This window comes from Pongo pygmaeus, chromosome 17, assembly GCF_028885625.2.
Source record: "Pongo pygmaeus isolate AG05252 chromosome 17, NHGRI_mPonPyg2-v2.0_pri, whole genome shotgun sequence".
Classification (NCBI taxonomy): Eukaryota; Metazoa; Chordata; class Mammalia; order Primates; family Hominidae; genus Pongo; species Pongo pygmaeus.
In genome coordinates, this window is record NC_072390.2 from 74,921,460 (window position 1) to 74,932,548 (window position 11,089).

The window sequence follows — 11,089 nt, forward strand, 5'->3', positions numbered from 1 at the left end:
CTTTTTGTTGCAATTGCTTTTGAGGACTTAGTCATAAATTCTTTGCTAAGGCTGATGTCCAGAAGGGTATTTCCTTGGTTTTCTTCTAGGATTTTTATGGTTTTAGGTCTTAGATTTAAATCTTTAATCCATGTTGAGTTAATTTTTGTATATGGATATAGGCAGAGGTCCACTTTAATTATTCTGCACATGACTAGCCAATTATCCCAGCACCATTTATTGACTAGAGAGTCCTTTTTTTATTGCTTATTTTTGTTGAATTTGTTGAAGCTCAGATGGTTGTAGGTGTGTAGTTTTATTTCTGGGCTGTCTATTCTGTTCCATTAGTCTATGTGTTTGTTTTTGTACTAGTACCATGCTGTTTTGGTTACTCTAGCCTTGTAGTATAGTTTCAAGTTAGGTAATGTGATGCCTTTGGCTTTGTTCTTTTTTTGCATAGGATTGCTTTGGCTATTTGAGCTCTTTTTTGGTTCCTTATGAATTTTAGAATAGTTCTTCTAATTCTGTGAAATATCATATTGGTAGTTTGATAAGAATAGCATCAAATCTGTAGATTACTTTGGGCAGTATGGCTATTTTAACTATATTGATTCTTCCACTCCATGAGCATGAAATGTTTCACCATTTGTTTGTGTCATCAGTGATTTCTTTCAGCAGTCTTTTGTAATTTTTATTGTAGAGATCTTTTACCTCCTTGGTTAGATGTATTCCTAGGTATTTTATTTCCTGTGGCAATTATAAATGGAACTGCCTTCTTGATATGGCTCTCAGATTTAACATGATTGGTGTGTAGAAATGCTACTGAATTTGTGCATTGATTTTGTGTCCTGAAACTTTACTGAAGTCATTTATCAGTTCTAAGAGCCTTTTGGTGGAGTCTTTAGGGTTTTGTAGGTATAGGATCGTATCTTCAGCAAAGATAAATGATTTGACTTCTTCTTTTCCTATTTGGATGCCTTTTATTTCTTTCTTTTGCCCCACTATAATTTTATATCCTAAAGACAATTTGTTTTGGAAGTGTCTTTTTAATTTAGTACATTGCAGAATACCAAGGAGGAGATAAAAGGGCTCCCAGTCTCAAGAAGCTTAGTTATGCAATTATTAAGACATTCAAATTTAAAACAGTACAAAGAAAGAATAGTGAACTGAAACAAAAAGAAGACAACCTTTGGATTCAGCATTCCTAGATTTCACAGCTTCTCTATTTAGTAGCCACAATCTCTGAAAGTAACTTGACCTCTGAGCTTCAGTTTTCTTATCTATAAAATGGAAATTTTAGCAATACCAAATGGAGGTAATGAGGGTTAGGAGGTAACATCTAAATCATTTATTCATATGAGAGTTTATATAATAATTAATAGCAGAATATGGGATACAAACATAATATTCTAGAATTGTACAGGAATGATTACTTATGCTATAGTGGTTTGACAGGATTTTCAATTTTTAGCAGAATTTTGAAAAGTGTGGAATAATGAAGGAGCTAGTCCAATTATGGAGAATAATGTGAACAAAATTTTGGAGCATTATTTATCTAATGTAATAAAAAAAGTAACCTTGTCCAAAGTAGGTTTGTTTAGGGAGCTGAGCAAGATGAGCCTGACAAAATGAAGAGAATTTGAATGCTTGGATGTCTGTCCATTTAAGGAGAAGGAAAAAACCAAGATGAGCTTTTAGGCTGTATTACGCAGGAAGACTTGGACATGATTCATGCTTAGTCCCATACATCTGTTTACTGTCTCTATATTTTTGTCTTTTCTAGAATGTCATCTAAGTAAAATCATACACTATTAGCCTCTCGAATCTGGCTTCTTTCACTTATAATTCATTTGAGATTCACTTATATGGTTGTATGTATCAGTAGTTTGTTCCTTTTTATTGCTGAGGAATATTTTATTATATGGCTGTATCACAGTGTGTTTATTTACCAGTTGCAAACATTCGGAATGTTGCCAGGTTTTGGCAATTATGAATCAACATTTGTTTAAAGGTTTTTACATGAATATTCAATCTTCTTTTCTCCTGAGTGACTGCTTAGAAATGGGATTGCTGGGTCATATGGTATGCTTATTTTTATAAGAAATGATCATACTGTTTTTCAAAGGGGCTATAATATTTTGCATTCTCTTCAGCAATGTATGAGAATTCACCCATATGTCATTTTATTTGCTTGTTTTAAAAAATGAACTTCATTTTTTAGAACAGTTTTATGTTTACAGAAAAATTGCCAAGATAGTAAAAAATTCCCATATGCCCCACACTGAGTTTCCCCTGCTGTGAACATCTTACTATTACATTATATAATTGTCACAATTCATGAAGCAACATTTATTCTAGCACTGAACCAACATTTTTCCAATATTGAGTATATTTTAATATTGAACTGACATTATTATTAACGGAAGTCCATTCTTTATTCAGATTTCCTTAGTTTTAACCTAATGTTCTTTTATTGTTCCCGGATGCCATCCAGGATCCCATATTACACTTAGTCACCATATCTCTTTAGGTTGCTCTTGGCTATGACAGTTTTTCAGACTTTCTTTGTTTTTGATGACCTTGACTGCTTTGAGGATTACAGTCAAGTATTTTGTAGAATATCCCTCCATTGGGATTTGTCTGATGTTTTTCTCATTGTTACACTGGGGTTATGGGTTTTGGGGAGGAAAACCACAGAGGTAAAGGGCTATTTTTGTGTCATAACAAGGGTACCTATTATGATTTAGGCATGATTTACCACTGTTCATGTTGACTGTGACCACTTGGCTGAGGTAGTGTGTGTCACATTCCTCCATTCTAAAGTTACCTTTTGCCTCCCCTTAACTCTGTATGTGATTTTTTAAAAATATTTTTAATTCACGAATAATAATTATATATATTTATGGGGTACATTGTGATGTGATATTTTGATATATGCATACAAAGTGGAATAATTAAATGAATCTAATTAACATATCATTACTTCACTTCTCCGTTTTTGTGGTGAGATATTTGAAATGTACTCTCTTAGCAATTTTGAAATATACAATGCATTAACTGTAGCCACTATGCTGTGCAGTAGATTGCAAAAACTTAATCCTCTTGTCTAACTGAAACTTTTTCTTTGACCAACATCTCTGCATTCCCTCCTTCCCTCTATCAGTCTCCAGTTACCACAATGCTACTCTCTACCTCTATGAGTTCAACTTTTTTAGTTTCCACATATAAGTGAGACCATGAGGTGTTTGTCTTTTCGTGCCTGTGCCTGGCTTATTTTTAGCATAATGTCTTCCAAGTTTATCCATGTTGTTGAAAATGACAGAATTTTCTTTTTTTTAAAAAAGGCTGGCTGGTATTTCACTGGCATGTTTAAAAAAATACATGTATCCATTGGTGAATGCTTAAAGTGATTCCATGTCTTGGCCATTGTGAATAACGATTCCATGAATATGGAAGTGGAGGTTTCTCTTCAACATATTGATTTTATTTCCTTTGCATGTGTACTGAGAAGGGGATTGCTGGGTCACATGGCAGTTCTATTTTTAGTTTTTTGAGGAATCTTCATACTGTTTTCCATAATGGCTGTACTGTTTTACATTCCCACCAACAGTGCACAAGAGTTACCTTTCCTTCACATTCTCATCAATGCTTATCTTTCATCTTTTTTTTTTTTATAATAGCCATTCTAAAAGGTATAAGGTAATATCGCATTGTGGCTTCCATTTTCATTTTCTTAATGATTAGTGATGTCGAGCGTTTATTCATGAACCTGTTAGCTATTTTTAAGTCTTTTTTTTTTTTTTCTTAAAATCGCTGGCTTTTATGGAATGTCTTCCAAGAGCTCATTAGAATCTATAAGATCGCAGGAATTTTGCCAACAAGGGCTGTGTAGAAACCACAAGGGCAACTTGGCCAGGGCTGCTCCCATTGCGGTGGCCAAGAACTGGCTGAGGGCACAACACTGGACTCTTGCAATGAACACTGTACTCTGGGAGAAGACTGCATATTTAAGGACACAACTGCACATTTAGATCAAGCGGTGGTGATCTCAGGGCATACACGGAGCTTCATGCTGAGAACACCCAGGGGTCCTCAAGAGTCTTCCTCCTCGTCTTTAATTTCAGAAATTCTGTCTATAGATTTAAGGATTTCGGCAGCAAGATTCAGTGTCTCAGCTCCAGAAACCAGTTGCTTAATGGAAGCCTGTGCGCTGTTCATGACCACCTGGAGGTTCTGCAAGGCCACGTCGGTGTTCTGCTTCACCACTGTCAGTCTGGCGCCCTGGCCGCCCCGCAGGGCTTCATTCTCTCGCTGGAAGTTCGAGACCTGCGCCTGGAGCAAAGTGATTTCCTGTTTCACTTTCACGACATGGTTTTCTGCCTTTACAGCCCATTTGGTCATCAGCTCCAGGTTCTGCTCCACCTGCTGAGCCACCAACTCCAAGTCGTGGTAGTCGCTTTCCTCCTTGATCATTTTTGCTTCTAATTTCCGCTCAAGTGTCCTCATCATTTCTGTTTGAGCTTTAGAGAAGCTCTGAACCTCATTCAGCTTTCTTCTCAGCTTAGAATTTTCATCTTTCAGTGCTTCGTAACTTATCTGCAGCGTCCGCAGGTGCCTGTCTCCCAGAGACTCTCCATGAGCCGCAAAATCTGCGCTAGGACTCCCCGCCGGAGAGGCCGGAGACACGCGAGAATCAGTGTCACTCAACGCCCACGGGGGCAGAGACTCGGGCCCTGCCAGCTCCGACGGGGTGGAGAAAAAGGAAAGGTATGTGCTGCAGGGCGACGTGCAGGCAGGGACCCTCTCTGGGTGAGTCTGCTCGATGGCAGACGGCAGGTAGGCCCCACTCCATCTGGTGTCCTCATCCTCCTCATCCAGGAGGTCACCGGCCCCTGTCGGGTCCTTGAAAAGTGGCTGCTGATACTCCAGGCCATACCCCCCGGTTTGGGAGGGTGGGGAGTTGTGGTCAAGTCCCAGTGGTTGCCTCGACGCTTCCTTTGCATAAATTCTGCTGGCCGGGTCCTCTTTTGACAGGCCGAGGTTCTTGGTCTTCAGAAACTCTTTAAGGAGAATGGATTTGCCTCTTCAAGATCTTCAAATTTGTCATCTCCAAAATGTGTCTCGTGGGCTCCTGATGGGCTCTGCTTAGAACGTTTCCCCTTTCCATAACCAAAATCTTCGGGAATGGTGAGGCTCCGGGCTCGGGACAGCGGGGTGACGCCCGGGCGGCGCGGGTAGCCGGACATCGCCGTGGGCCAGGCGGGGCAGGACCTGCCTAGCCCGGCATCGGCGGCTCAATGGCCCCTGCTCTGCCCCTGCCGCGGCCCGTGTAGCCCGCCCCCGTCGCCCGCCGCTCGGCCGTCCCCGATCCTCCGAGCCTCTGGTAAGTCTTCTTTTGACCAATGTCTATTCAGGTCCTTTGCCCATTTTTAAAGCAAGTTATTTGTTTTTTTGCTATTGAGTTTATTTCCTCATATGTTGTGTTAGGCCATTCTTATATCACTCTAAAGAAATACCTGAGGCTAGTTAATTTATTAAAAAAAAAGAGGTTTAATTGGTTTATGGTCCTGCGGGCTGTACAGAAAGTGTGGTGTTGGCATCTCCTTCCGGTGAGGGCCTCAGGGAGCTTATAATCTTGGTGGAAGGTGATGGGAAACCAGCATGTCACATGGTGACAGTAGGAGCAAGAGAGAAGGAGGGAGGTGCCATACTCTTTTAAACAACCAGATCTTGCCTGAACTTAGAGAGAGAACTCTCTCATCACCAAGGGAATAGAACTAAGCCATTCATGAGGATCCATCCTCACGATCCAAACAACTCCCACCAGGCCCTACCTCCACTACTAGGGATTACATTTCAACATGAGATTTGGAGCAGACAAACATCCAAACCATATTATATGTTTTGGATAGTAACCCCTTATCAGATGTATGGTTTGCAAATATTTTCTCCTATGCCATGTATTGTCTCTTCACTCTGCTATTTGTTTCCTTTGCTGTGCAGGAGCTTTTTAGAGTGATGCAATCCTATTTGTCTCTTCTTGCTTTTGTTGCATATACTTTTGGGGTTATATTCAAAATATTGCCCAGACCAATGTCATGGAGCTTTTCCCTTATGTTTTCTTTTAGTAGTTTTACTACTAAAAGAAAGTTTCAGTAGTTTAGTGAAACTACTAGGTTTCAGGTCTTAATTTGTCTTTAATCCAGTTTGAGTTGATTTTTGTATATGGTGAAAATAAGGATCCAATTTCATTCATCTGCATGTGGATATCCAATTTTCCCCACACCATTTATTGAAAAAGCTGTCCTTTCCTCATTGTCTCTTCTTGGCACCTTTATTAAAAATCAATTTTCCATAAATATTTGGGGTTATTTCTGAACTCTATCGTGTTTAACTGGTTTTGTGTCTGTTTTTATGGCAGTACTGTGCTGTTTTGATTACTATAACTTTGTAATATATTTTGCAGTTAGGTACTATGATGCTTCCAGCTTTTTTCTTTTTGGTCAAGATAGGTTTGGCTATTCAGGGTCTTTTGTGTTTCCATACAAATTTTAGGATTTTTTTTCTATTTCTTTAAAGAATGACATTGGAATTTTGATAGGGATTACACTGAATCCATAGATTGCTTTGGATGTTATGGACATCCTAACAGTATTAATTCTTTCAATTCATAATCATGCCTTTCCATTTACTTCTGTTTTCTTCAGTTCCTTTCATCAGTGCTTTATAGTTATCAATATATAGATATTCACTTCCATGGTTAAATTTATACCTAGGTATTTTATTTTTTTGCTATTGTTAATGAGATTGTTTTATTAATTTCTTGTTCAGATAGTTTGTTGTTAGTGTTGAAATGCTACTGATTTTTGTATGTTGATTTTGTATTCTGCAAATTAACTGAATTTGTCAGTTATAATGTTTTTATTTGGTAAAGTCTTTAAGGTTTTCTATATATAAGATCATGCCATCTGTAAACAGGGACAATTTAACTACTTCCTTCCAATTTGGATGTTTTCTCATTTCTTTTTCTTGACAAATTGCACAGGCTTGGACTTCCAGTAAAATGTTGAAAAGAAGTAGTGAGATTGAGCATTCCTGTCTTGTTCTAGATCTTAGAGGAAATGCTTTCAACTTTTCACTGTTGCAAATATTAGCCGTGGACTTGTCATTTAAGGCCTTTATTGTGTTGTGGTACATTTCTTCTCTACCGAATTTGTTGAGAGTTTTTATTATGAAATGAATTTGAATTTCATCAAATTCTTTTTCTATATCTACTGAGATGATCATATAATTTTTGTTCTTCATTCTGTTAGTAAAATCAGAAACAAAAGAGGGGACATTACAACTGATACTACAGAAATACAAAGGATCCTTTGGGAAGCCGAGGCAGGCAGATGACCTGAGGTCAGGAGTTTGAGACCAGCCTAGCCAATGTGGTGAAACCCCATCTCTTCTGGAAACTACAAAAATTAGCTGGGTGTGGTGGCGGGCACCTGTAATCCCAGCTACTCGGGAGGCTGAGGCAGGAGAATCGCTTGAACCCAGGAGGTGGAGGTTGAAGTGAGCCAAGATTGTGTCATTGCACACCAGCCTGGGTGACAGAGCAAAACTCTGTCTCCAAAAAAAAAAAAAAAAAATACAAAGGGTCACAAGAAACTACCGTGAGCAATTGTACCCCAATAAATTGGATAATTTAAAAGAAATGGGTAAATTCCTAGACACATATAACCTGCCAAGACTGAATCATGAAGAAATAGAAAATCTCAACAGACCAATAATAGACAAGTAGATTCAATCAGTAAGAAAAAGTCTCCCATTAAAGAAAAGCTCGGGACTGATTGGCTTCACAGATGAGTTCTACCAAACATTTAAAAAAGTACTAATGCTAATCCTTTTCAAACTCTTCCAAAAAAATTGAAGAGAAAGGAATATTTTCAAATTCATTTTATGAGGCCAGCATTACCCTGATACTAAAACTGGACACAGACACTACAAGAAAAGAAAGTTATAGGCCAATGTCCCTGATAAACATAGACGCAAAAATACTCAATAAAATACTGGCAATGTGAATTCAACAGCACATTAAAAAGATCATTCACAATGGTCAAGTGGGATTTATCCCTGGGATTCAAAGCTATTGCAACATATGCAAATCAATAAATGTGATACTCTATATGTGGTTTTGATTTCACCCCCCCTCCTTCTCAATTATTTTCTCTGTCCTATACCATAAATTTTTTTTTATATAGTCTTACCATCAGCCTTGAAACATGCTTCAGAAAAATGATCAAACTTTTTGCTTTTAAAGCTTATCGATTTGTTCTAATCCAAGAAACTTAAAAAACAACAGAATTTGGGTGATTCTGACTGAATTGATTGGGGTGGAGCACAGGCATCAGTATCTTTTAAACAATCCTCACATTTGCCCTCCCCCTGGGTTCCCCCTTACCTGATGAAATCCTGTTTACCCTCCAGGACTCACCTGCATATCATTTCCTCAAGGACATCTTCCTGAAGAATTTGATCTAAATCAGGTGCTCTCATAGCTCCCTGTTTCCTTTCTTAGAGCATTGATCATACCTCTAATTCAGAGTTTCTAACCCGCAGCACCACTGACATTTTGGGCTGGATATAACTTTGTTCCGGTGGCCTGTCCTGTGCCATGTGGGATGTTTTGCAGCATCCCTGGACTCTGCCCACTGGATGCCAGAAGCACCTCATCCCCAGATATGGCAGCTGAAACTGTCTCCAAATATCACCAAATGACCCCAGGAGGGAACCCCTAACCCTCGCCCCATTAGAACCACTGCTCTAACACATGGTTATTTTATATGTAGTCTGTCTCTCCCCCCATACTATAAACTCCAGCAGGGTGCTTGCTTTGGCAACACATATATACCCAAATTGGAATGATACAGAGATTAGCATGGCCCCTGTGCAAGGATGACACACATTTGTGCAGCATTCTATTAAAAAAAAACCGCAAAACCATCAGAAGAGCTTTCCTCTCTCCTAGATTCCCAAGGACATACCCCAGTGCCTAGGCACATCCCAGATGGTGGACAAGAATTTGTTGAATAAATGAATGAATGAGATGGCTAAGCCAGGATTTCAGAGCTCTAATGAGGGTGAAGACCACAGGTGTCAATAGCAGAGAAGAAAAGGAAGGAATACATCTGAGCCACATTTAGAGAGCAGAAATTAAATTTTATGGGAACACAGTCACTTCCATTCATTTGCATATAATCTACGGCTGCTTTTTGTGCTGCAGAAGGCAAAGCTGAGTAGTTGCAACAGAGACCACATGGCTCATGAAGCTTTAAATATTTACTGTTTGACCCTTCACAAAAAGAGTTTGTAGACCCCCTTTTTAGAGATTGTGTTTAGAATATAAATCCTAAGCAAACTATTATGAAAGTAGCTAAATGATTTTGATTATTTGCAAAACAGATTTCCATTTTTAAACATTTTACCATTGCCCTATTTCTCACACAAGAGAAATTTGCATGCACAAAAATGCACAAACATGCATTGCAGAGACGTTCTTTCCTGATAAATAGTTTATCCTGTTATTGGATTTTTTTTTGAGGGGTTTTGAATGCCCTCCACTCCTCTTTTCCTAGAAGGTCAGAACTTCTTTTTTTAAAAAAATTTCAATCTTCTAGTTTTCTAAAGATTTTGTTGGGAACAAGGGGAAATTAAGAAAAAGCGTCTCAGTCCTCTGTAAAAAACTATTTTTTTATAGCTTTTGTCACGCTAAAGACACAAATCTGTTTATTTTGTGGTTGCTGACGGAATATATAAATTCTGTCTTGAAGATTGTGTGAAGCTTTTATAGTTCATTCGCTGATTCATTCAACAAGCATTAAGAAATGCCTTCTGAAAGAGGTTTGATAAATGAATACAGCTGTGTAACCCAAACCACTATTAAGGTATAGAACATATACATTACCATCATTCCAGCAAATTCCTTTATGTTCCTCCCTAGTCAACCCCCATCCCCTCACCCCCAAAGCTGTTGATCATATTTTTTCCTATCATGTATTAGTTTTGCCTGTTCTGAAACTTACAACTTGAATCATACAATTGCTTTTGAGAACTAAAAGGAGTGTTTTCTTTTTGTTGTTAACACTGTTTAAATTTCTGGGATGATGAAATGTGGCCTCAGTGTCCTAAGGTATATAGAATTATAGATTATTATAAGTGGGGTATTATCCAGGGCAGAGCAGTAGCTTACCCTTGGGTCTGGTTGACAGAGATGGGGTTTCACCATGTTGGCCAGGCTGGTCTTGAACTCCTGACGTCAACCAATCTGCCTGTCTCGGTCTCCCAAAGTGCTGGGATTACAGGCGTGAGCCTCCGCGCCCAGCCTGGATATGGTGATATGATTTTTTGTCAGTCACAGCCTCTGGTGAGGACAGTTGGCTAATTTAAAAATTGCTTGGCACACACATGAGCATTGTATCCTGCTGACAGTCTTCCACAGATTCGTCCTTTTGTCTAACTTAGAGTTCTCTTGGTGAAGAGATAGCTTGAAGTATGTTCTTAGACAAGTCACTTCCATGACATGTTCTCCTTGGTGGAGTGAAAAAGTGAAAGGCGTTTGTATGAGAATCTGGTGAGCAGTCAAAAACACACAAGTTTATAGGCTTCAGGCCAACATATTTTAGTCAGATGAAACAGTATAGTAAAATGTTAATTATAGAATCTAAATGATAATCCAACTGGGTTGTTCACTGTCAAATTGTTCCAACTTTTCTGTAAGTTTGAAAATTTTATAATAAAATGTTGGTTTAAATCAAAAAAAAAAAAAAAAAAAAAGAAATGCCTTCTGAGCACTGGGCCCTGCGGATGCAGAGATGCATAAAATGCATTCTTTGCCGGTAGCCTACCAGCAGCAACAGACAGGAAGCAATTACCTGGAAGACAGCCTTGTTTGTGCTAAAATAAAGTGAAAATGGGCGTGCAGGGAAGGTCCAACCAAGGCTGCTTTACAGAATGGAAGGAAGCATAGGTTTTGTATCTTAAATTATACTTTTACTTGTTATTAATAGATACTAAGGCGCCAGTATCGTTGGTTAGAAAAAGTTTTACCCCCAAATCTAAAACT

General features: G+C 38.6%; 1 protein-coding gene and 1 pseudogene across 1 annotated transcript; one reads left to right on the top strand and one right to left on the bottom strand.

Annotated features, from left to right (window-relative positions):
• Positions 1 to 3,979: 3,979 nt before the first annotated feature.
• On the bottom strand, positions 3,980 to 5,225 carry LOC129019070 (endosome-associated-trafficking regulator 1-like). Its single transcript, XM_054461334.2, is given in 2 exon segments — positions 3,980 to 5,045; positions 5,048 to 5,225. Coding segments are annotated over 2 exon segments (1,152 nt in total). The 3' UTR covers positions 3,980 to 4,071.
• Positions 5,226 to 8,851: 3,626 nt separating this feature from the next.
• On the top strand, positions 8,852 to 8,950 carry LOC129019184 (U6 spliceosomal RNA; annotated as a pseudogene).
• The last annotated feature ends 2,139 nt before the right edge of the window (positions 8,951 to 11,089 follow it).